This window comes from Notamacropus eugenii, chromosome 3 (assembly GCF_028372415.1).
Source record: "Notamacropus eugenii isolate mMacEug1 chromosome 3, mMacEug1.pri_v2, whole genome shotgun sequence".
NCBI lineage: Eukaryota > Metazoa > Chordata > Mammalia > Diprotodontia > Macropodidae > Notamacropus > Notamacropus eugenii.
In genome coordinates this window covers 213,973,517-214,001,140 of record NC_092874.1, presented here as the reverse complement: position 1 = coordinate 214,001,140, position 27,624 = coordinate 213,973,517, and the positions used below count along the sequence as shown (strand labels likewise).

The 27,624-nt window shown below is 35.0% G+C and overlaps 1 protein-coding gene across 2 annotated transcripts in view; it reads left to right on the top strand.

Annotated features, from left to right (window-relative positions):
• CNTN1 (contactin 1) overlaps positions 1-27,624 on the top strand; it is a 284,489-nt gene that overhangs the window by 235,718 nt on the left and 21,147 nt on the right. For both annotated transcript variants that reach the window (XM_072654328.1, XM_072654329.1), the window contains 3 exons: positions 5,447-5,517; positions 18,987-19,221; positions 21,991-22,094. In XM_072654328.1, the coding sequence (XP_072510429.1) occupies positions 5,447-5,517; positions 18,987-19,221; positions 21,991-22,094 (410 nt within the window). The remainder of the gene's footprint in view (positions 1-5,446; positions 5,518-18,986; positions 19,222-21,990; positions 22,095-27,624) is intronic.

Genomic DNA, 27,624 nt, shown 5'->3' with positions numbered 1-27,624 from the left:
CACGAACACTGTTTTTCATTTACCTAAATGCAATAAACCTTCATGGATGTACCCTAGCAGCAAACATTGGCATCTAACAGACTATATGATTGTAAGGAGAAGAGACAAACCAGATGTGAGAGTGATGAAGGCAATGTATAGTGCAGAGTGCTGATCTGATCATAGACTTATCCTTTCCAAGCTACATATTTACATTCATTAAAAGTGCCACCCCCAAGTTAAAATGACTACCAGAAGAATTAATGTCAACAAATTAGAGCTCTTCTCTGAGTGTGAACAGTTTATTGCTAACTTGGATGGAAAGTTGAACCAACACACAGTTGGCAACAGTGGAGCAGAAAAGGAGTGGGCAACTTTCAGAGATTTGGTGTACAGCACTGCATTTGCTCCTCTGGGTCACAAATACCAAGACTGGTTTGATGAAAATGATAGGGAAATCCAGAAGCTGCTAAATGAAAAATGAGAACTCCATAGGATTTACCTGCAGGATAGTTCATCCATCTCTAAGAAGGCAGCATTTAATTCCATCAAAAGTAAAGTACAAGCAAAGCATAGAGAGATGCAGGATTCTTGGCTCAGTAAGAACGCAGATGAAATTCAGTTTTGTGCTAATAGAAACAATCCAAAGTGCTTTTATGATTCCCTGAAAGCTATTTATGGACCAAAAACTTATGGTACACCATAATTACTCAGTGCTGATGGAACCACATTGATTAGTGATAAGGAAATGATTCTAGAGAGATGAACTGAACACTTCCATAGTGTCCCAATAGACAATCATCACTCAATGCTGAGGCAGTTGACCATTTACCTCAGGTTGAAATCAATATCTCCTTAGCTGGACTTCAAACTGAAGAAGAGGTTTTGGGTTAGGCTACTTTCATGTGTCAAAGTACCAGGTATTGATTCTATTTCAGCTGAGATTTACAAGGTAGGGGGACCATTGCTCATACAAAAGCTGACTGAAATTTTCCAGGTTATATGACAAGATGAAGTTATTTCCCAGGAATTCAAAGATGCCTCCATTATCCATCTCTATAAAGGTAAAGGGAATAGATTGTCCTGTGATAATCATGGGGTGAAGGGGGTCCTCTCTCTTAATCATTGCTGGCAAGATTCTTGCTGAAGTCCTCCTTAATAGGCTGATCCTTCACCTGGAAGATGGTCTTCTACCTGAGAGCCAATGTGGCTTCAGAAAGGGCTGAGGAATAGTCATTTAGCCAATTTGCTTAAAAAGATGAGAGCACATAATAATGCACAATTTATTCCTAAAATTCAGAAAGCATTCTACCAGACTGATTCTATGATTCAAATTGGTAGATACATACCTGTTAAGTATGATTAAAAAAATATTGCTCTGGAAGTCAGAAAATTTAGGTTTAACAGCCACTCTACCACAAACTTCAGCAAGCTACTTAACCTCCCTGGGCTTTAATTTCCTTATCAAAAAGATCTCTAACTGACTCCAGCTCTAAAAGTCAGTGACTAATTGATCAATCTTTTTTTAACAATGACAACAACAAAAATTGACTTGGATCTTCATTTCTCTGAATAATTGTCTAAATTTTATTTTGCATATGAAGGCATATAGTCATAACTGAATAATAAAAAGAGTAATGGAACTTAGTTGGTCTTCTGGCAATTAATGTTTAATGTCAACAGCTTCCAGTATGTGTCTAAATTATCTCAAAACAGATGGTTTAGACAGATGGCTCTGTGTTCTAAAAATATTTAGGAAAGTAAATTCTATAATTGTTAAATGTTGCTAACTATCAAACAAATGGCTAGAGACAGTTGTTTGTTTGTTTGTTTGTTTAAGTTACTATGTTCCTTTCCTTTTTGGAAACAGAAATAAGTCATTTTGGGCATTGTCCCACATTTAGCTTAAGTTGATTTGCTATCCCACTCATCATGATAACTTTTCCAAAATATTTCTTCCTTCCTTCATTGTCCCTCCTCCACCTAATCTTAGCTGAAAACCTTGCTTTATAGTTTGCTGATAAAATTGAGACCATTCTCTGAGAGTCCATTTTTCTTTGTTCTTGATCATCTCACATCACTTCTACCACATAGATGTATATGGAAGATTCCTTAAAGTACTATGTCCTCCTTCACTCCTCTCACATGAAAAGGTGGCCCTTCTTTTTGCCATGAGAAATCCTACATACAGAAGTGATCCCATTCCATCCCATCTTCTCTAAAGCATTACTCCCTCATGTCCACTCTGTCACTAATCTTTAGTTTTTATTTGTCTACTGGCTACTTCCTTACTGCCTAAAAACACACGTCTTCCCCATCCTTAGAAAATTCTGACTTGATCTGCCCATCCTCACTAATTGTTATCCTTTACTTTCCCTCCTTTTTATGGTTAAGCTCCTCAAAAAGAAGTTGGTGCTTCCATTTCCTCTCTTCTCTTTTCTTAATTCTCCACATTATGTTTTCCAACTATGTTTCCCTTCTCCAATGCTCTCCTCTTCCCAGCTTGTCAAAGACACCAATATCCTCCTGTCACTCATATTTACAACCTAGGTGTCATTTTTGTCTCTCTGTCTCTCTGTCCCTCTCTGTGTCTGTCTCTCTCCAGTCAGAGAGAGTAGCCAATTCATGACTATTTTTACTTTTAAGACATCTCTCTCTTTTCCATTTCTCTTCTGACTACTGGGACAATTGAAATATCTTCCTTTAATTTATTTATTCTCAGTTTACAACATTCACTTCCATAAAATTTTGAATTTCAAATTTTCTCCCCATCTCCCCCCACCCTCACCCTAGGACAGTATGTATTCTGATTAATTTTTCCTCCAATCCGCCCTCCCTTCTATTATCCCCCCTTAGATAGATTTCTTTACCCCATCACCTGTATATCTTATTTCCTAGTTGAATGTAAAAACAATTTTGACATTGTTTTTTAAATTTAATTTAATTTATTTTCAGTTTTCAACAATCACTTTAAAACAAAGTTCTAAATTTTCTCCCCCTCCCTCACTCCTCCCTCCCTGAGATGGCATCTACACATACATTCTTATTAAATGCATTTTCACATTAGTCATGTTGCCTTGAAGAAGTCAGTTGAATGGAAGAAACTGTGAAAAACAAAACAAAACATAGCATAACACAAAAGAAAATAGTCTGCTTCATTCCACATTCTGATTCCATAGTTCTTTCTCTGGATGTGGATGACATTTTGCCTCAAGAGTCTTTTGGGAATGTTTTAGGTTCTTGCATTGCTGTGAAGGACTAAGTCTTTCAGAAACAGTCCTCATACCTTGTGGCTTTAACATTCATTTTTAAAGTTTTGAGTTCCACACTCTTTCTCTTCCCCCCTCCCCATCCATCCTCATTGAGAAAGCATGCAATTTGATATAGGTTGTACATATGTTGTCATACAAAACACTTCCATTACAGTCATGTTGTGAAAGACTAACTATATTTCCCTCTATCCTGTCCCACTCTCCATTTGTTTTATTCTCTCCTTTGACCTGTCCCTCTACCAAAATATATTCTTCCAATGACCCTTTTCCTCAATCTGACATCCCTCTTGTTACGCCCCCCACTCTTATCCCCTTCTACCCTGCTTTCCTGTAGGGTAAGATAAACTTCTATACCTAATTGAGTATGTGTGTTATTCTCTCCTGAAGCCAAATCTGATGAAAGGAAGGCTCACTTATTCCCTCTTATCTTCCTCTCGATCCTCTCCATTGTAAATGCTCATATACTCACACACACAATACACATACATATATTCCCTCCAACTATCCTAATACTGAGAAAGATCTCATGAGTCACATATATCTTTCCATGTAGGAATGTAAGAAGTTCAGTTTTAATAAGTCCCTTATGGTTTCTCTTTCCTGTTTTCCTTTTCACACTTCTATTGATTCTTGTGTTTGAAAGTCAAACTTTCTATTCAGTTCTGATCTTTTTGTCAAGAATGCTTGGAAGTCTTCTATTTCATTGAAGTTCTATTTTTTTCCCTTGGAGTATGATATTCAGTTTTGCTGGGGAGGTAACCTCTGGAATATCAATGATAATCATAATATAACATCTCTCAAATATGCTCCCTTCTCTCCTCTTACATTGCCTCCACTCTAGTTCAGGTCCTCATCACTTCATGCCTTGATTACAGCAACATCCTGCTGATGGGTCTGCCTACCTCAAGTCTCACCCTACTCTAATCCATTCTCCATTGAGCCACTAAAGTGACTTTCCTAAAATGCTCATCTAAATATGTCATGATCCCTATTCAATAAACTCCATTGGCTTCCTATTGCCTCTAGGAGAAAATTCAAAGTGCTCTTTGGCATTCAAAGCATTTCATAACCTTTCATAACTGCCTTTCCAGTGTGTTCACATCTTACTCTCCAATACATACTCTTCTATCCAGTTACATGAGTTTCCTGGCTGTTCTACTCTATCTCTCAGCCCTGGGCATTTTCTTTGGCTGTTCCTCCTGCCTGAACTGCTTTCCCTTCTCTGCTTTGACTACTGACCTCCTTGACATACTTTAAGTCTCAATTAAAATTTCATCTCTACAGGAAGCCTTCCTTAACTGCTCTTAAATCTAATGATTTCCTTCTTTTAATCATTTCTTATTTATCTTGTATATAGCTGGTTTTCTATATATTTGTCTGTGTATTGTCTCCTCCATTAGATTGTAAGCTCCTCAAGGGCAGAGATTGTCCTTTACCTCTTTTTGTATCACTATTGATTAGCACAGTGCCTGGTACATTGTAGGTGCTTAATAAATGTTTATTGATTGGTTGATTAGTTGTATTTGATATTTTGCTTGCTATCTCTCCTATTAAACTGTGACCTCAGTAAAATAAGGGATTATTTTTTCCCCTAGCACATAGCACTGTGTCTAACATGTAATAGGTGTTTAATAAATGTTCATAGATTTAACACATACACATTTAATGTGTCTACTTTATAAAAAAAGAAACCTGTAACATATGGCAAATATTCAGGAAAATAATTTGAAGGAAATGCCTTAACCTTGTTTTTTAGCTTCAACAACTAAGAAAATGAACTGTGACATAAAACTGTTATTTGATTTTATTCATATAAATTTTAGTGTATTTTAAAGGGTATTTTAAATTGTATTGAAGCTCTTAAAATGTGAGTCTTGCTGGAATCACATATGGAACCTTATAATGTGTTTTAATATTTCACAATGAGAAAGTCTGGTATAAAGGAAATAGGAAATTTTCCACTAAAATTTGTTTTGCTGTACTTTGTTGGGGGAAACCACTTTATTTCATATAACTACAGAACCAGTTTTGAATTTAAAGTAAACAGTAACTTCTCTTTCAGGTCATTATTATTGTATTAGGGTGAGCCATAAGTTTTCCTTGCCTAGTTTAAGCAAACAATATATTTCTCTGTTGAATGATATAAATGAAATTAGGAGAAAAAGTGATATGGCTTATCTTTTTTGTTGTTTTAGCACCTAATGTGGCTCCTTCAGATGTAGGAGGAGGAGGTGGAAGTAACCGTGAATTGACAATAACATGGGTGGTAAGTATTTGTGAAAAATACGGTGATTTTATAATCATTAACCTATATACTCACATATAAATTTGAGTGCTATTTTACTGGTTGAAACACCAAGGAGTAATACAATATGTTCCAGGGATAATTTTAACAGGATCTTAAATTATTGTATAATTTTTAATAAACATCTAGGTGAGTTTCAAAATCATGGATATTAAAATTTTGTTTCCTTATCCTTCATTCCTCTTTGCCTTAAAATTTCAAATTGATAAATCAATCACATTGAGTTATTTTAGAGATGAGCTGCATAATATCCTAATTTTCTATCAGTAGTTTGGAAATTGTAAAGCATTACACAAATGAGAGCTATTGTAAAGGTTTTTACTCCCCATAAATTGAATGTCTAAGCGGCTTCTTTACAACAAAAAATAAAAATTAGGAAGAAAAATGATTTGAGAGATAAAGGTGAATAGTTTTCTTTGTCACAATGTCAGAGGGTAGAAAAATATAATATAGAGGAAAAAGAGAGTAGGGACAACTGAATACTTGGACCTATATAATAGATATGAGATTTTTATCACGAAGAGGGAATAGGCTCTCTCAGGAGGAAACAGTTGCTTTTCCTCTGGGAAATCAGTGTAGATACTCATGTGCCATCACATATGAGATATTATTTAATCAATATCTTGGGAGGAAGTGGAAGAGAGTAATAGAGATTTGTTACTCGTGCTGATGGGTACAATGGTTGCCATTTTTTGACATGACTTTAACAACAGAGATGTTGACCATCTACCCAAGAATATAAGCTATGAATACTTTGAAAGCCTGATTATGTAACATAATCTGACAATTCACATGGGTGCAAATAATACTTCCAAGAGTAATACAGAAAACAATGCTATGAATTGTGACATCTTGGACAATAAAGTGAAATTTTTGCGGTCATAAGTAACTTTTTCATGACTACTACTTATAAAATTTAATAGCTTCAGAAGATGACATTAAGATGTATAAGAAAGAGTTTTATATTTCTGAACAATGATTTAAAATGGAGATGGAGAGTTCTTATCAACATCTGGTAAAAATATTTTTTACCTGATGACTTGTACCTAGGTAGTTCAGTGGCTAGTGTGCTGTATCTCAGGAAGATACAAGAAGAACCAGGAAGATCTGAATTCAAATTGAGCCTCCGACACTTACTGTGTGGCCCTGAGTGAGTCACTGTCTGCCTCAGTTATCTCCACTGTAAAATGGGGACAATAATAGTAGCTACTTTCCAGAATTGTTATGAAGGTTAAAAACATAACATTTGTAAAGCACTTGACAGATTGTCTGGTACACAGTAGCCTTGTTTCCTTCCTTGCTTCTTACAAATATAATGAAGGGTTTTAATCTGAGAAAAGAAAAGAAAGGGAGAGAATTACTTATGTAGTCTACCAAGCCAGAGATTATAGAGAGCTTCTTCAGTGTCAGTAGAGACTCTGAGAAATTTATAGGAGAAAAAATTCAAAACTTCAAACATATTTTTCTCAAATGTCTCTTGTAGAATGATTTGAAAATAAGGATAACTTTAAGACATGTGGTACTACATTGCAGCTTATATCCTCAGTTTTCTCCATCACCTCTCTATGGATTCCTATGAGTCCAGGCAAAATACCTGCAGAAAGTTGATGATGGGGTCTGTGTACCTCAGATTCCAGAATGACATTAATCTTGCCTCTGTTTCCTGAATCTGAATTTTCTACATTACCAAATCTCCCTTGTCTTTTAGAGCATTTCTTGTTCATATTTCCATTCCTAGGTTCTCCTTCTATCACCATCACTCCACTGAGTGACCTTTGCTCCTTTTGATGTTCACTCAGTCTATATCTACTACCCAATCAAAATTGTGGTTTCTGTTGTCCACCTGCCTCCAGAACACTCCCCTTCTTTTCTAAATAAGCTCACTACCTGTCTTTCTTTCCTCAGTTCCTGCCTTCATATTGACATGTACCAATTGGCATATTTTAACATACATATACATATACATGCTTCCTCAAAACCCTAGCTCAACTTACTTACATCTACTGCTTCAACCATACAACAATGGTCATGTCCTTTATTTTGTCATCACTCAAAATGTATCACTTCTATGTTTAAGAGCTCTGAAATTCCCTTATCTAATTGCAATCTATTGCCATTCCACCTTTCCTGATGTTTTATAACCCCAAACCCTATTCTTCATCTATACCATGATTTCCAATCTGTTCACCCTATCAGTACTTTTCTACACTAGCTACTCTCTCCTCCCTTGCCTGTATTGGTGAACCAGTTCAACTGTACACTATTCTTTTCTCTTAAGTCCTTTTCCCCCTTATCACATGTGTATAGTCTTGCTCTGCTCACCCTCAGCCTTGAATCATTTTTACTTCTTTCTTTTTGAATATGTACTTGGGTGAAGCTAGAGAAAATTACAAAACTGTACTGACTGGGTACACTGTGAATTTATGTTACATAACCTCAATTGGTCCCTTGTGGCTGAAAGACAATCATTTTACACTCCCCTAATTAACTCACTATAACACTTAATACAGTGTCTCCTCCAAACCTTTTAAACCCCCTTAAGTTTCCCCTCCCCTATCTTCTCAGCTGAGAAATTTGCCCCATATTTTACTAAAAAAAAGCTACTTGCCGAGAGCTCCCTCTTCTCCCTTCATCATCTTGCATCACCCATCAAATCCCTTTGCTGCTTTCTTCACCATTAGCTCTATCTTATGTAATGACATGGCCCTTCCTGCAAAGGCAAACTTTCTACATACACAAGTGATCTCTTTCAATCCTTTCTTCTCCAGATGGTTGCCCTACACTCTCACTTATCTTCATTCTCTCCTTCTGCTTCCCTACTGCCTACAATCATGCACGTGTCTATCCCCTCATCCTTAAGGAACCCTCATTTGTTCCATTATTTCATATCCCATATATAGCCAATTATCCCTTTTTGTGGCTGACCTCCTTGAGAAAGCTGCCTGAAATTGGTCCTTCCATTTCCTTTCCTCTCACTTTCTTATTAATTCAATCACATAAGTGAAATGAATTATTCTGAATGGCTTCTCAGTCTAAAGCCTGCCTTCTACTCTCATCATTCAACCAAAACTTCACTCTGTAAAATTACCAATTGTAAAATGACCAATTATCTCTTAATTGCCAAATCTAATGACATCTTCTTAATCCCTATCTTTCTTTGCCTCTCTGTAGGCTTTGAGATTGTTGACCACCCTCTTCTTCTTGATATTCTCTTTTTTTCTAGGTTTTTGTTATATTACACATTTCTAATTTTCCTACCTTTTTTATCACCCCTTCTCAGTCTCCTTCTCAGACTCACTGGATTTACATCTATGTTATACCTGCTGAAGACAGCATAGAGCCCAACAGGGCTTTGTCCTAAGCCTTTTTCTCTTCCTCCTGTATATTATTTCACTTGGTGATCTCATCAGCTTTCATAGATTCAGTGACTATCACTATGCTGATGATTCTCACATCTAGCCTTAACTGACCTCCATTCTCTCTAAATACCTATTGTACATCTCAAATTGTATACTCCATAAACTTTAAACTCAATATCATCTTTCCCCGAAAAGTCTCTTCTCTTTCTAACTTCTTCGTTACTGCTGGGGATACTTCTATCATCCCAGTCTCCCAGGCTTGCAACCTACATGTTGCCCTTCAATCTTTATTCTCTCCCTTTTCATACTGCTTTCCCCCAGCCCTCATGCCCCCATATACAATCAGTTGCTAAGGCTTCCTAAAGATCAGGTTTGAGCAGGTCGTCTCCCCCATGCCCAACTCAAAATTGAATGGCTCCCTGTAACCTCAGGATCAAATATAAAATCCTATTTGGCATTTAAAGCCCTTTATAACCTACATCTCCTCCTTTCCATTCTTCTTACACCTTTCACCTTGTCACATAATCTGTGATCCAGTGATATTGATTTCCTTGCCTGTTCTTTGAAGAAGTTGCCTCACCTCCTGACTCTGTGGTTTTCACTAACTGTGCTTCGTGAATGGAATAATCCCCCTCCTTATTTCTACCTGCTGGTTTTCCTCACTTCTTTTAAGTCCTAGTTAAAATCTTGCCTTCTACAAGAAGTCTTTGCCTACTCCTCTTGCTTCAATTGCCTTCCCTCCATTGATTTATTTTCAATTTATTACCTGTATATAGCTTTCTGGTATTTCATCATTTGTATGTTGTCTTCTGCATTAAACTATGAGTTCCTTGAGAGCAGGAACTACCTTTTATCTTTGCTTGCATCCTCATAGCTTAATCCCATGTACCTGGGACATTGTAGGTTCCTAATTAATGTTTGCTAAATGGTTATCATAGTAGGTTCCAAATAAATGTTTGTTGACTGACTACTGACTATCCAATTTATGGAGGGCACTTAAATTCACAGCTGTAACAGAGGAGGAGTCTATTTCTCTGGTTTATTATAATGAAAGTATTGTATATCAGGCTCTTTTTGTTCTTTTTACCTTTAAAATAATAGTAACTTTGTCTGTTTCTCCTTCTTTAATTTGATCCTCATTGAGCTCTGCATGTACAGTCCATCTCTCTTTTCCTCTGTAATACATGTTTCTGTATATGTTTCTGGACCAATGAAAGGTGAGCTATTCCTAGCCCTTATTAGCAGGGGTAAGTGGTACTCCATCTCTGTTCATAATTATCTCCCCTCAGGTAATTCGAAGAGAGAAAAATGTATAAATTGATAAAATGGAGAGAAATTCACAATTAATTTCATAAACATGAGTGTGAATGAAATTAATTCATCTGTAAAATGGAGGAAGGTAACAAAATGAATTAGGAAGCAGAATCCAACAACATATTGCTGGCAAGAAACACTTGAAACAGAAAGATGCACTCGGAGTTAAAATCATAGATTCAAGAAAATCTTCAGATTTTAAAAAATGCTTCAAATAACTTTAAAAACTCAGGAGCAGCAACTATGACCAAATACATTCTCTATCAACACAAAGCAATGGAAATATTTTCAGTAACATGTCATGGAAGAAAGGATAAAATTAATGAGAAATTAAAAACTTGATCTTAAAGACCTGGTAGGTTAAAGAACAAATGGTAGGAACAATTGAAAATTTCATCAGAGAAAATGCTAATGAGACAACATATCTTTTTGGATGCACCCAAAACATTCCAGAGGGAAAATTTTATATCTCTGAAACCTTTCAAAAATGAAAATGCACAAAATGACAAATGAATTTCCAGTGGGGGAAAAAATTCAGGGCCAACTGAATTTACAAGTGAATTCCATCAAATATTGAAAGAACTATCAATTCTAGCATTTTACATGTTGTTTGAAATAGGACAATAAAGAATTCTATCAAATTCCTTCTATGATGTAGAAATGGGATTGGTGCCTAACCCAGGGAGAGATGTTTCAGAGAAAGAAAACTATAGGCCAATATACTTAGTAAATATCAATGCAACTTTTAAATATAAAATGATAGCATAAGCAACAAGGTAATAGCACTATAACAAAAACATTGTAAGTTATGGTCATATATTATTTATACTAGGAATTCAAAGTTGACAGAATATTAGAAAAATTAAAACAAATTTTATTAATAACATCAAAATCACACTGTTACGTTAAGATCTTTAAAAAATTTTAACAATATATATTTCTATTAAAAATACATAAGCATAAGATGAAATGAATTTATCTCTAATAATTTTCTTGTTTCTAAATCTAAGAGACAGGATTAGATTAAGAGGTAAAGCAGATTAGATAAGAGTAAGAATATTCATTATCACCACTATAACTTATCTCTGGAAAACCTTGCTAAAAATTGAAACAAAGGGACAAAACATAGACAGAGAAAAAGTTTTGCAGATAATAGATTTATTTATCTAGTTCTAGAGAGAGAACCCATTGAGTCAACTATAAGCAATTAAAACACTCAGTAACTACAGCAAACTAGAAGGATATAAAATAAGCCTATCTAAATCATTAGTATTCTGTCTATAACCAACAAAATCAAGCAGGAAGAGATACAGAAAGACATTCCTTTCAAAAGAATTACGTAATATTGAAAATATTTAAGAGTCCATTTATCAAAATACACATAGGAACTACATGAATATAACTTTAAAAAAACAATCTTTAAGAAATAAAAATGGGCCTAAATAACTAAAGTATTATTAATTACCCATGGTTTAGCAGGGCCAACATAATAAAAGCAACAATGCTACTTAAATTACCTTTTTTATTCAATGATATTAAATTATACTACAAAATTAAGAACTATTTTGTACTGGCAAAAAAAATAGAAATTTTAATCAATGAAACAGGGTTGTGTACACAGCATACAGAAACAAATATAAATACTTAGTAACATGGTGTTTGATGAAGCCAAAGACTACAATTATTCAGTATTAGAGAAAAAATTTTAGTAAAATTGTATAGCTATCTGGCAGAAATTGGGTTTAGACCAAGATCAGACACCATTACAACAATAATCTCCAAATAAGTCATATAACCTAAATATTAAATGTTACAACATAAAAAAATTAGAGAAATAAGGAATAAAATCCCTTTGATCGTGGGAGAGACCAGAATTGAATAGAAAAGTTTACTTTCCAATACAAGACTCAAGAGAAACAGGAAAGAGAAATCATAAAGGACTTATTAAACTGTTTATATTCCTACATGAGAAGATGATATTTGTAACTCACAAGACCTTTTTTGTTATTGGTGTAGTTAGAAGGAGTATATATAGATAGGAGGCACAGGTGTGAGTTGAATATGAAGGGATGATATCCAAAAACTAAAATTAAGGGGTGAGAGAGGAATGTACAGAAAGAAAGGAAAAGAGAGAGGTAGAATGGAGTAAGCTATCTCACATAAAAGAGGCAAGAAAAAGCTTTTATAGTGAAGGGGAAGATGGGGGACGTGAAGGGGTGTGACTCAACCTAACTGTCATGGAAACTGGCTTAAAAGAGAGAATAACATACACACTCAATTGGGCATAGAAATCTATCTTACCCTACAGCAAAGTAGGAGGGAAGGGGATAAGAGAAGGGTGAGGAGAGAGGAGGAATGGCAGATTCAAGGAGAGGGTAGTCAGAAGCAAAACACTTGAGGAGGGTCGGGGGAGAAGCAAGAGAGAATAAGTGGGAGAGAATGAGTGGGAGGAATAGTGTGGAGGGAAATGCCATTAGCAATAGAAATTTTGAAGCAACTTTCTCTGACGAATACCTCATTTCTCAAGCATATAGAGAATTTAGTAAAATTTATAAAAAATAAAGGCCATTCCCTAATTGTTAAATGATCAAGGATATGATCAGTTTTTATATGAAGAATTTAAAGCTGTATGAAAAAATATTCTAATTCTCTATTGATTAAAGAAATGCAAATTAAAATAATTCTGAGGTACTACATTATAGCTATTAGATTAATAAGACAGTAAGGTAAATGACAAATGTTGGAAGGGATATAGGAAAAATGAAACATTAATGCGCTGTTGGTGGAGGTGTGAACTGATTCAAGCATTCTGTAGAGCAATGTGGAACTATGCCCAAACGGCCATAAAATCATACATACACTTTGACCACTACTAGGTCTGCATCCCAAAAGAGGTTTTTAAAAAAGGAAAAGGATTTTGTGTACAAAAATTTTATAGCATCGCTTTTCTGGTGGCAAAGAATTAGAAATTGAGGGGATGCCCATCAATCAGGGAATGACTGAACAAATTGTGATATGTGACTTTGACAGAATACTATTTTACTATAAGAAATGATAGAAGGAGCTAGGTGGCACAGTGAATAGATCATAAGCCCTGGAGTCAGAAGGACCTGAGTTCAAATTCAGCCTCAGACATCTGACACTTAGTAACTGTGTGACCTTGGGCAAGTCACTTAACCCCAATTGCCTTGCCTTCCCCTTCCAAAAAAAATAATGATAAACAGGATCCTCTCAGAAAAACCCAGAAAAACTTGCATGGCCAAAGTGAAATATACTGTGTACAAAGTAATAACAATATTGTTAAGATGATCAGCTATGAATGGCTTGACTATTCTCAGCAGTATAGTGATCCAAGACAACTCTAAAGGACTTATGATGCTATCCATCCCCAGAGAAAGAACGTTGGGTGTCTGAATGCAGATTGAAGCATACTTTTTTTAAACTTACTTTATTTTTCTTGAGGTTTTTTTGTGTATGTTTTCCTTCATAACATTACTATTATGGAAGTGTTTTGCACAACTGCACATGTATAACCTGTATCATAAATAAATATGAAAAGTTGTCTTTTACATGTAACTGGGGGAGAAAATAGAATACTAAAGAAAAAATGTACATAATGACCATGCTCATGTAAAGAAAAACAACATGGAAAAAGTTCAGAATTCTGATCAATGTAGTGATCAAACATGACATTAGAAGTCTTATGATTAATCATATACTTCCTACCTCCTGGCAGATGTGATGGACAAGAGGGGCAAAATGAAACATACATTTTCAGACATGGCCACAGCATTGATTTAGTTTGCTTCACTATACTTATTATGTAATAATGACTATTATACTTATGACTTGACTGTACTATGATCTACATTTATCATATTTATACTTGATTTATACAAAGCACTTGGGTTCAGTGGGCTTCTATTGGGAGAGATAAATTAGAGAGTAGTGTTAGAGATTTAAAAAAAGGAAAAAAAGAATATAAGCAAATCAATAAAATACACTGAATAAACCCCAAAAAGTTCAGAAGGGGCAAAGAAAAGGCACTTTTAGTTATCCTTTACTAAATTAAAAAACTTCGTATGAACTTGGGTTCTTTTATACCCACTTTGTTGCTTTGCTTTCTACACATTGAAATTTATCTTTTGATGATTTCAAAGTTCACAATAACTTTTTTTAAAAGACAGAAAAAATTCTGGGAAAAAATCTTTATAAATATAAAATGAACAGTTATCTGAAAAACATCTGGGGATTTTAGTAGATGATTAACTCATTAGGAGGCACCCATGTGCAACGGCATGCAGGAGCTAGCTCATATTGGCTCAGGAGAGACAACTGTTAATTTTCAGGAACATTTACACTTCAAAAATTGGCACATGCTACATATTAAGGCTCAGTTTCTTGTTTTGTTGATGGTCTAGATTTATGAAAGTGATGGAAAAAATATGAATATCCAATTTCAAAGTTTCATATACACATTTTCCCCCCACAGAACTAGTTGTTAAACATTTGCCAGCATTCTGCTGTTTACGTGACATGACGTCATTTAAGCTAAATTAATATTAGGCTGCCATAATAAAGCCATAGTGTGCAGATTTACAGAGATGATAATCTCGTTACATTCTTTCTTGGTCAGATTGCATCTGAAGCAGTGTTGTCAGTTCAGAATAACCCATTTTAGGAAGGAAATTTATAAACCAGAGAACAACCAAAGAAAGATAGCCAGAATGAGGAAAGGCCTCAAAATCATACTATTTTAGCATCAGTTAAAGAAACTGGGGATATTAAACCTTAAGAACAAAGGTTTTGGGTAGGGAGAAGGAAAGTCTCATGAACTGAGAGCTAAAAGGCATCTTAGAGATCATGTAATCTTATCCTCTGATATTTTACAAATGATAAGCATTTTTATATCACCTGCTATGTCTTTGATCCCCACAATAATGCTATAAAATAGGTGCTCTCCATTTTTACAGATGGAGAAACTGAAGTTAACTGATTTGTCCAGGGTCATACAACTAGTATCTGAGTGCAGATTTGAACTCAGGTCTTCCTGATTCAAGACCCAGTGCTCTATCTACTATGCCATTTACCTGCCTCTTATACTGAAACTGAAGAATTGTAAATTGCCCAAAATCACACAGGAGGTAGAGACAGAGACAGAGGTAGAGACCCAGTTCTCCTGACTTAGAATTAAGTACTGGTTCTATTGTACCATGTTGCTACTTCAAGGTATCCCAAGCTATCCAATGATAACTGTTCATGCATTTAAGATTGTATCACATGGAATAGAGAATTGACTTTCTATTCCAAAGGGAAGCTATGGATGAAAACTGCAAAAAGGCTGATTTAGACTTGATGGACCACCTCTTTTGAGTATATCCCTCCCTCTAATCCACATGTAGAAGAGGAGGATTTGGGTGGGTTAAGGGGAAAATGTTAAGGTTAGGGTTAAGGGGATTTTTATTAGATTCAAAGTATATAATAGAGCTGCACTTTTGAAACGAAAGTACACAAGTTCCTAGCAAAGTACTTACTTTTAATAATCAGCTGATTGTTTCTGAGATAGCATCATAAAAACAATAGTTTTTAAAAACTCTCACCCAATAGACTTGTAACATTCTCTCACAACTGCACAAAAGCATCAGTGAAATGAATGGACACACACATAGAATACATGAGTAGGATCTATTACTAGGACACAGAACAGTTATAGTACAGGCAATTTAAAATACAGAACTTCAGAGTTCCACTGGTTTTTTCCTTTATATAGTAACATTATGCTAATTCCTTGAATACTTTGTCTCTTCTAATAAGTTGACCAGTTGGGCTCCCTGAGTATATATTCCTTTCTGCAGTTCCATCCCAATATTCAGGACTGGAGGTCTGCATGACTTATAAAGGTCACAGTTCTCTGAGTTATCACTTGGGCTTGCTTCCTTCTGGGTGTGGTATCTCCTACTATACTATTTATTCTGCTGAGACATCTTTTGGCCTATGGGGTAGAGAAGAGAAGGAAATTTGCCCTTTTCCATCCCTTGAGGGTTGAGGATTAATTCCCTTTTTTTCCATGTTCAAATTTTTATTGTTTTAAAATTTTACATCTTTCACAATGGTAGTAGTAGTGGTGGTGGTGGTGGTGGTGGTGCTGGTGCTGGTGCTGGTAGTAGTAGTAAAGATAATATTTTGTTACTTAAATGACTTTTATATAGTTAATAAGTGGTTTTTTCCCTAAAACTCAACCATGATTTTGATTTCATAAATATCATTTTTCTAAATATATTAATACAAGAAATCTCTGTTATTGGGAATGTTCATGTGCTTACATTTAAAACTGTCAACAGCAGAGATTCTTTCCTTCAGAATCTATATTATCAATCAAAAAGTGCTTCAGAGATTATTGCTTATCCACCTTGGTGGATCTCAAAATCGGTCACTCTAATTGCAGGATACCTTTGTATCTTACTTGAAACATAAAAACATTTAAAAAATGAAACAGGTTTTGATAGTTATCTACATAGGAAAGCACATGTCTAGAAAATTATATGATTATCCACTCCTTTTAAAATAGTTTAAAATAAATTATATGTATTGTAAAGAATATGTTAAAGGAAGCAAGTATTCTGGTCATAATTTTGCATAGGGAAAATGCTGGTACAACATTTGACATCTAAGTTCAAATTAATGTAATTTGGCAAAAAATTGTACTTGGGGGAAAATGAACTAATTTGGTATGCATTTCTAGAGTTATCTGTGTAAAAAACTAATTCAGCTGAAGGTTTTGATGATTTTTTTTTATTTGTACATCAACAAGGTATATTGTTATAATAACTTCTGCACAAGTACCACTTAATGGTTATTTTGGGGACTTTCCTGGCTCAGGATGAATGTAAATAGTCACTGTTTCTCTTTTGGCCAGCAAACCTCAGGGTCTTCCTCTCTCAGTTTGATTTTTTTTATTATAGGGGGCCATTCCTTGACTCACTTCTTCAGGAGACCTATTCATTGAATGGGGGTTACCTCACTCAAAGGGAGAACTTGAAAAGACTTTAGATTAAAGGGCCAAGATCTCCCACTTCATCCTGGGCCATCTCCAGTGGTCCTGATAAATATCTGGCCACTGGACCTAGATGGCTCTGGAGGAGAAAGTGAGGCTGATGACTTTGCTTAACCCTCCCTCACTCAAATCAAAGTCAATTCAAAGTGCTGTCATCATCTCTCTGTTGTCATGGTCCTCTTCAAGAATAAAGAACAAACCACAATCTATATCAAAAATATGGTCAGTATTTTTGGAGGGATAGAAAAATTTTCTTTCAAGAACAAGATTCTTCCTTCATATTCTTTCTCTCCTCCATTAATAGAGGTCACACTACTCAAAGCCATCTCTAGCTTCAGTTGACTCTTAAGGAGTGTCTCATTTATTTTAAGGGCCACCAAATAATTCTTCGTCATCCAATTTCCTTTTAATACCATTGGAAGATTTCTTCATACGTTGGAAAGGAGTAACAGTATGAAACCTGCTTTCTACTTAAGACCTTAAAACATAGTTTGTTAAATATTTGATACTTGCCCCTTGTATAGATATTTCATCAGCTGAACTGAGAGTAGGGGTGGGAATCAATTGAGCTGATTAACTCATTCCTACTCTCCCCAACTCTCAGTTAAGGGAGGAAAGGGGCAGGGAGCACAGAATTCCTAACCTTTAGTGCAAGTAGGTGGTTCCCTCTTAATTGGGTAACTGCCTACTTCATTATATGATTTCCTTTTTCTCTGGTTCTTTTTGCTCCTGGCAATTTGTGGAATAGGCGTAGCAATATCTTCCTCCTTTCTTTCCTCCCCCTTTCCTTTCCCTCCCCCTTCTTTCTTTCTCTTTCCCTTCTCTATCATACCCTTAACCTGTGGATGCTCTGCCCAATGAAATATAAATTTTGTTCACTGAAACCTTTTTTTTTACTTAAGTACCAGGCCTTAAACCCAAATGACCCTGATTCTCCTTGACCCTGACCAACAATAGGTCCCAGCTCAAGTTCTACTTGGTCATTGTTTGCCTGACTGGCTCAGAGTGAATGTAAATAACAATTGTTTCTGTTTTGACCAGAAACCCTTAGGGTTTTCCCCTCACAGACTGAGTTGTTTTGTTTTTTTTTTTTTTTACTAAATAAAGAGGCCTTTTTCTACCTTATTTTGTACCTAGTATTGAACATTGAAGTTTTGGCTTAAAAAGGCTGAAGTCTTCCACTACATCCAGGGTCATCTCCAGTCATCCTGATGACTCCAGAGGAGAAAGTGAGGCTTAGTGACTTTACAAAGTCCTCCTTCACTTAAATCCAATTCACTGGCATGTCATTGTATCACCCCCCTGTTGTCTTGGTTTTCTTTCAAAACCAAGGACAAACAAAAGCATAACAATAACTGGGAAGCTAGGCCTGGAGACAGGAAGATTCTTCTTCCTGAGTTCAAATCTGGCCTCTGACACTTAACTATGTAACCCTTGGCCAGTCACTTAACCGAATTTGCCTCAGTTTCCTTATCTTTAAAATGAACTGGAGAAGAAGGAAAATCACTCCAATGTCTACTAAGAAAACCCCAAATGCGGTCATGAAAAGTTGGACACAACTGAAAAAAAACTGAACAACAACGTAACAATATCTATTTTAAAAAAAAAAGTATAATTCATTAGTCCTTTAAATGACTTTAAGTTTTTTGGTAAATTCATTTGGACAGTAGTTGAAATAAATTTAATCTTTTCTGCCCATTTAGCCTTTGTCACGAGAATACCACTATGGCAACAATTTTGGTTATATAGTGGCTTTCAAGCCATTTGGTGGAAAAGAATGGAAAAAAGTAACAGTTACTAATCCAGATATTGGCCGGTATGTTCATAAAGATGAAACAATGTCCCCTTCCACTGAATTTCAAGTAAAAGTGAAAGCCTTTAACAGCAAAGGAGATGGACCATTTAGTCTTACAGCAGTCATTTATTCTGCACAAGATGGTAAGTAAAAAAGACTTTCTAAGTTAATTTTGCTTTATTTCTAATCTTACTAGATAAGTTCTATAGACAGATTTGTATGCTACTTCCTAATTGCTAGTGAGAAGTGTAATAATTTCAATGAATTATAAAATTTTAGAGGTAAATTCATTCTAATTCTCTTCCTCTGTGATATAACATTGAAGAATATCCAATTTAGAATCAAAGACCCTGGGTTCAATTCCCAGATCTGACTTATACTTGTATATCAAATCATTTCACTTCTCTAGGGCTCAGTTTACTCATCTATAAAAGGAATATTGGAATAACATTTTAGCCAGTTTTATCCATAATCTTCTTGACCTGTGTGATACTATTATCTAATTTTCTTGAGAAACTAAATTATAGTATTGTTATTTTAATGAAACTAAGAGTATATTCGCTCCACTAGTGCAGTTTGCAACTTCTCCATGACATTTTATCCATGTTCTTCCCACAATTCTCATTACCCTATGATCAACAACTTCCTTTTTCAAGCCAATACAATAAAAATGACCATTCTACCTAAATTAATTTACTTATTCAGTATCATAACAATAAAATTATGGAAGAATTGTTTTATAACATTAGAAAAAAATAAGAACAAAATTTATCCAGAAAAACGAAAGGTCAAGAATATCAAGTAAATGAATGGGGAAAAAAAATGAAGGAAGGTTGCCTGTCAGTTGTTATCATTCATTTGTTTCAGTTGTGTTTGACTCTTTGTGACAAAATGTGGGGTTTTCTTGGCAAAGATGCTGGAATGGTTTGCCATTTCCTTCTCCAGCTCACTATACAGATGAAAAAACTGACACAAACAGTGATTTGCCTAGGGTCACACAGCTAGGAAGTATCTAAGGCAAAATTTGAACTCAAGAAGATGAGGTCTAACTCTAGTCCCAGCATCCCCACCACTGTGCTACCTACCTGCCCATAGCCTAGCAGTATTATATTATAAAGCAGTAATCATCAAAGCAATCTGTTAATGGCTTAGAAATAGAGTGGAGTATCAGTGGAGTAGCTTAGGTACACAATAATAAATGACCAAACTCCTCTAGTAATGTAGAGAAATACAAAGATAATCTAGTTAAATGCAAAATCTGGATAATCTAGTAAACTAGATCCTTGCAAAGATCCATGCCTTTGGAACAAGAATTCACTTCTGGGAAAACTGGAAAACAGTTTGGCAGGAACTAGGCATAGACCAACATTTCACATCATATTCTAAAATAAGATAAAAATGGATACATGATGGGTGATATCAGTAAATTAGTGGAGTATGGAAAATGTACCTGTCAGATCTGTGGATAAGGGAAGAGTTTATGCCCAAATATGAAACAGAGAGGACCACTTGAAGTAAAATGGATCATTTTGATTGCATAAAATTTAAAAAGTTTTGGACAATCAATATTAGAAGGAAAGCAGGACACCGAAGGGAAAATTTATAGTATGTTTCTTTGATAAAGACTTCATTTCTCATGGAGAATTGAGTCAAATTTATAAAAATAAGAACCATTCCCCAATTGATAAATGGTCAATACACATGAACAGACAGTTTTAGAAGACATCAAAGCTATTGGCATTCACATAAAAATACTCCACATCACTATTGATTAGAGAAATGCAAATTAAAACAGCTCTGAGGTATTACCTCACACCTTTCAGAGTGGATAACATGACAGAAAAGGAAAATAATAAATGCTTAGAGGAGATATGGAAAAAACAGATACACCAAAGCACTGTTAGAGCAGCTAGATGGAGGAGTGGATAGGCCTGGAGTCAGGAAGACTCATCTTCCTGAGTTCAAATCTGGCCTCACACTCTTACTTACTAGCTGTACGACCTTGGGCAAGTCACTGAACCCTGTTTGCCTTAGCTTCTTCATCTATAAAATGAGCTAGAGAAGGAAATGGCAAACCACTCCAGTATGTTTTCCAAGAAAACCCCAAATGAAATCACAACAAATTGGATATGTCTGAAGCAACACAATGACTGAACAACAAAAAAGATACTCTTGGTGGAACTGCGCATCATTCTAACCATCCTGGAGAACAATTTGGAACTTTGCCCAAAGGGCTACAAAACTATCTATATACCCTTTGACCTGGCAAATACCATTACTCCAAATAGATTAAAGAAAAGGAGGAAAGACCAAAATATTTATAGCAGATGTTTTGGTGGTGGCAAAGAACTGGAAATTGAGGAGATGCCCATCAATTGAGGAATGGTTGGACAAGTTGTGGTTTATGATTGTGATGGAACCAGTATTGTGTTATAAGAAATTATGAAGGGGATGGTTATGGGAAAATACTGATGGGAAGTAACATGAGCAGAACCAGGAGAACAATGTACACAGCAATGTTATAACAATGGCCACCTGTGAAAGACTTAGATACACTGATCACTGCAAGGATCCAAGACAGTTCTAGAGAACCCATGTTGAAAAATCCTATCCACTTTCAGGGAACTCATGAACTGAGTACAGATAGTTTTTTTCACTTTCATTATGTTTCTTGCTTTTTTCTTCTTTCTTCTTTTTCTTTTTCAATGTGACTAATATGGAAATATGTTTTACATGATGTTACATTGATATCACAGAGGGAAAGACTTTGAAACTCAAAAGTTTTTAATGTAATGTTTAAAAGAAACAAAAATAAAATAAAAGCAAGGGTATTTTAATAATATAGTCATATTAAATTTTGTAGTAAATAAATGTAACACTGGAAATTAAGAAGTGTTTTATCAATTCTTCAGCACCCAGTGAAGCTCCTACAGATGTAAGCATAAAAGTCCTATCTTCTTCGGAAATCTCAGTTTCTTGGAAACATGTTTTAGAAAAAACTGTGGAGGGTTATCAGGTAAGTTCAAATTTTATTGGAGCAAATACATTCTTCTAAAATAAATTTAGCTATAATTTTTCAAATATTGAATTATTCTATTTCCTTTGACTTATCCAAACAATTGAATTTAGATAACAATATAGATTTCTGTATATGAGTGGTAAATAGATGCATGCCATGTGTAGTATGGGTGAAGATTCTTTATGTTAATTGGCATTTTCTTATTATTACTGGATAATTTCTAGTGAGTGGGAGGTGACTGTTGGAAAGGGAAAAACATTCTGTTTTTCACTCAGAGCCATAGGAAATGGGTAATATAAATGTAAACGGGTTAATGTAGTCTCCAAATCAGTTTTTGAGATGAATTCAGTTAGGGGATATGTCATATGTCACAGACTCTGCTAGAAAAACTGGAAAGTGAATATGAAATAGAGATTGCATCTAGAAAGAGAATATGACCCTTTCAATAAACTAGGCAAGATGAAGTAAATGACAAATAGACTTGTTAGATAACTGGAAAGAGGTAACAAAAATAAGAGACCTGAATAAGTCCCACCTTATAATATAAACAAAACTATTCTCTAATATAAAGATTATTAACCTGGGGTTCATGACCTTGTTTTTTCAAAAATATTTTGATAACTATTAAATATAATACATTACCTTTTCAGTCTCAGACAGCTATGTGACCCTGGGAAAGTCACTTAACTCTGCTTGCTTCAGTTTCTTCATCTGTAAAATGAGCTGGAGATGGGAATGGCAGACCACTCCAGTATCTTTGCCAAGAAAATACCAGATAAAGTCATGAAGAAATTACTGAAAAATGACCAAAATCCACAATGCGTGGCTGTAGTGGGAAAACAAGTGAGGATCTAGTTCTGCCATCCTGGCTTATAATTCCATTCAACCTTTAATAAGTACTGATAAAGTATATTATGCTCAGCATCATGTCTGGAATAGGTAATACAAATGAAAAACAATCCCAGCTCTAAAATAAATAAATAAATGAAGCTTAAATGTTATGGTCTCAAAGTCTGTGGCAAAGATGCCCTGAGATGTTCTGCAACAGAGAACAGAAAATTAAAGTTGAAAATGACAAGGTTGATATTACTCCACTGGCAGATTCTTAGAAGTATGATTGGAATATCATCACTAGAATAAGTAGATAAAGATGACTGTGGGGACTCAAAAAATGAAAATAGAGTGACAAATTAAAAGCTTTTGGTGACTGTATCTAGCTTTTGTGGGATACAAAGTATTTTCAAAACTTTAACCCATAGTTTTTTTCCCCTTTTTTTGTCTGTTTTCAAGGAACCAGATAAGATAATATTTTATGTCTTCGGAGTTCAGTTTCCTTATCTATAAAATGAACCAAAGTTTTGAAAATGCTTCCTATTCCATAAGTGCAGCATAATAAAAAAGATGGGGTTCCTTCCTTAGAATCCTTATACATTCTTTTCAGCTTTATGACCTGGGATTCTATAAATAAGACAGAATGTAATTTCAACTAATTTCAGTCAATTAGAAGATAAAATTTACATACATAGAAACATATAGGTGTAGATGTATATATGTAAATATGTATATAGTAATATTAAAGTAAGTAGATAGATAATGTTGTGGCTTAAGATGTATTACTGGTATACTATACATATTCATTGCACACACATGCACACACACACAATGTTCCTCTAAAAAGTATGCCCATAACATGATCTCTCCTCCCTTTCCTGGCCAAACTCCTAGGAAAAGTTATTTTTGCTTATAGACACTACTTCTACTCTCACTCACTTTTCAATCCTTGCAGTCTAGCTTTTGATTTCACCATAAACTGAAACTACCTTCTTTAAAACTGACATTGATCAACTGAAATCCAATGATGCTTTCTCACTGATCCTTTTTGACATCTCAGCACTGTTGAACACCTGCTCCTGAACACTCTCATTTCTGGGTTTTCTTGGTACTGTTCTTTTGTTGTTCTCCAATTTGCCTGCAATTACTTCTCAAGAATCTTTTCCTGGGTCACTATATATGTCCCAGCATGTAACTGAACCTGCCCCAAAGCTCAATTCCTGTCCGTCTCCTTTTCTCTTCTCCTATACCTTCTCTGTATGGTCCCATCCACTCATGTGTTCATTTATCCTCTAGGCAGATGATTCCCAGAACTATACATATACACATGGCCTTAATATCTCTACTGAGTTCCACTCTCACTTCATCAATCACCTATTGAACATTTCTACCTGTATGTTTCACTGGTATTTCAAACTTAACATAACAAAAAAATCTTTCCATCAAATCTTTCTAATATCTCTGTTTTTTATTTCAGTATGTCTTTGACATTATGATTGCATTAATATGGTTACTCTCCAGTGGGACAGCTTATGATCAGACCACACATTTTCATCATGTGTAATCTTGCCTTCTATAAATTTTTCATGGGATGAAAGTCTTTTCAGTCCCTCAAACATATATAACATCCCCTACTATCACTATATGACCAGTCCACTTCTTTTTATCATTTGTTTTTATGATAAAATCCTTTATGCTATTTCCAGTGCATAATTCTTTACTTATAATGTGTTCTATCTAGCCTCTTTATACTGACCATTTGCCCTCCATATTCCTTTTGACAAAATGTTGCTTTAGTTTCTCTAACCCTAGAACACTATAGTCTTCCGTAATTCATAGTCATATAACATTAAAAGAGGGACCATGTTTTAAAAGGAGAATTGAAACACTTAAAGAACTACACAATTCTCCTAAGTCAAATCAGATTTTTCTCTGTTTACCAAAAAGTTGTAACAAAGATAGTTGTTCATATTCAGTGTTTGTCCAAGATCTGTGTATTTGATGGATGTGTATAAAATGTCTACACAATTGTGTGACACACCCTGAATAACAGGCATATTTCATTTCCTTATTTTTTTCCTCTTGGGTGGATAATTAAGCAGAAATCTTTTGATTATGGGTCTTATTTGGAAATATTCTGAGCAGTTGATGCAATCAACATAATGTCAATCAGGAAAAAAAGAAGGCATAGTTCACCTGTCTATAGAGAATTCTTCTTCTTAGACTCTACATCAAACATCTTCCAAAAGAGAAGCAATTTTAAAATATATAAACAGCCCAGTTTTTTGATGAAATCATGTTATACTGTCTCTGCTTCATATGGCATCTTCAAAAGCATAGAAGTATCTGTATGTTTATAGTATATATTTCCTTTAAATAATAATTATTTCCTATTTCATTCATACTTCACATGCAAATTATGGGCTTACTGTTTTAAAGAAGAGTAAAACGTATAGCCTTCATCTTAATTTAAAAATATTTTAGTAAAATGGAACCAAAAGAATATTATTAAACATTCTATATAACATACTATTTTAAAATTCAGGGAACTTTAGTTCCTATAGTAACCTTAGATGGCTGTAACATAGTTTTACAAATCCTTCCCATTTAAACCAATAATCAATTATTTTTCATTATTTTTATTACTAATATCAATCACAGCAATGACTAGTTGTTTGTTTTTTTTTTTTTTGCTTTTAGGTTGGCAAGGCACTTTACATATTTTATCTCAGGTGATCCCTACAACAGTCATAGAAGATCGTGCCATTATTTTTTTTACTCATTTCATAGATAAGCAAATTGATGCTGAAAGTAACTAAGTGATTTCTCTAAAGCCACATAAAGAGTAAAATATAAGACAGGATTCAAATTCCTCTGACTGACTCTAAGACCAGTATTCTATCAATTACGAATCTAACTATCCCATATGTGACCATTGTTTCATATCTAGCTTCAATGCCGTTTTAAAGGATATGTCATTAAGTATATCATTTCAAGACATATTAAGAGGAAACAATTTGAGAATAGGTGATTACAGATCACTATTGCTTTTCAAGCCTTGTTATTTCTCCATCAGACTACTCTACAGCATGAGGTGCCCCCTTAGGTCTCTAGGGATAATCCTGGCATATTGGGAGCATCTTTCTTTCTAATACTGTGACTCACAATCCCTCATCCAGTGTTTTTTTTTCTTTACTTAATATCACCTAACCAGATAATATCTCATCAGTACCAAATAACTAATTAATTACCTTGTTTATTTATGAAGGCTTAGTTACGTAGAAGGTGTAGTGAAGATTGAAGCAGAACATCCTTCCCACAACTGAAGCGCAGTTTCAAAGTTTTAAAGTTTTAAAAAGTTTTGAAGAAAACCCTTTACCCAGCCACTTGGTTCCTAGTAACAGTGACCTTTAAGTTAAAGTGCACTTACAGAGATCATAGCCAATGACCCTTTCTTATTTGCAGACTGTGGTGTCTCAGTTGTAGCAACTGAAGGACTGGGTCAAGCAGGTCTCTTGTCAGCACTAGATCCTTACTGAATTTAGGTGCTAAACTAATAGCAGGTTCTATTATAAACTATAGTTCCTGGGCTTCTATGGCTCTTCCAACTTTTTGAAGCTTACAAGGTCATAATCTGATCTGTTCTGTCTCTAATATTCATTCACCCAGGACCAGAAAATAGTATTGACAACAAAGATAGAAACAGAAATGCATGCTCACTTGGCAACTGGGTAGGGAAAATAGACAAATTGTGGCAGGCTGATGATGTTTCTCTCCACCAATCTGGAGGTTTAAAGAAGTTCCTCCTTCACTCATTACCACAGAAGAGAAATTCTTTCCGGATCTTAAATGAGAAAGCACTGAACATGGAACAGTCCCCTGGTAGCTCTTCTTACCTAAGTTCACAAGATTGTTTCTCAGTCTATTCTGTCTTTGACAATTATTAACAAAGATCAGGAGGGGAGAAACAACCAACGAATACAACAGAGAGAAAAATCTCAACTGTAGCGTGTATTCATAGCCGCATAACAACTGTGTAAGAAAGAGAACCTGAAGTCCTTCTCATATCTGGGGTCCCACAGAAAATTTTTCTCCCTATTCAAAAGCCACAATGGGGAAGAGAACTCTTTTATCTTTTTCAAACTTTTTCCATGAATAATCTGTTATGGATCAGAAGCCAATTAAAAGACATTTTTATCACCTTAGAGTAATTCATCTCTGAATAGGGGGAAAGCCTCTCCATATTCATGCCTGGAAGGAAATTTACTCAGCTTCTACATGATTTGATACCATGCAGAGCACATCATCTAAGGCTTTCATTGTCCAGTTCCCCCAATACAAAGTACAGAGAAATCAGTACAAAGTAATTTCTAGAGCCAAGGAACACTAAGAACTGAAGGTGCTTCATATTAGAAGTTGCCACCGAGTCATTTTGCTTTGTTTTTTAATGCTTTGAAGAAAGTTCAAAATTTCACTAGATACTTCACTCTAGATGGGAAGTACCACCTGGGGGGAAGCAGGATCTGGGAGATGGAATAGTTTGTGCGGGGTCCAAGGAATATTTAGCACAGATAGGAGACCATTGACTGGAATAGAAACTGCTTGATGGGTAAGAATATGAAATAAAACTGCAAAAGTAGGTGGGAGCTATATTTTCAAAGGTCTTAAATGTCAGACAACTAAAAAAATCATCTTA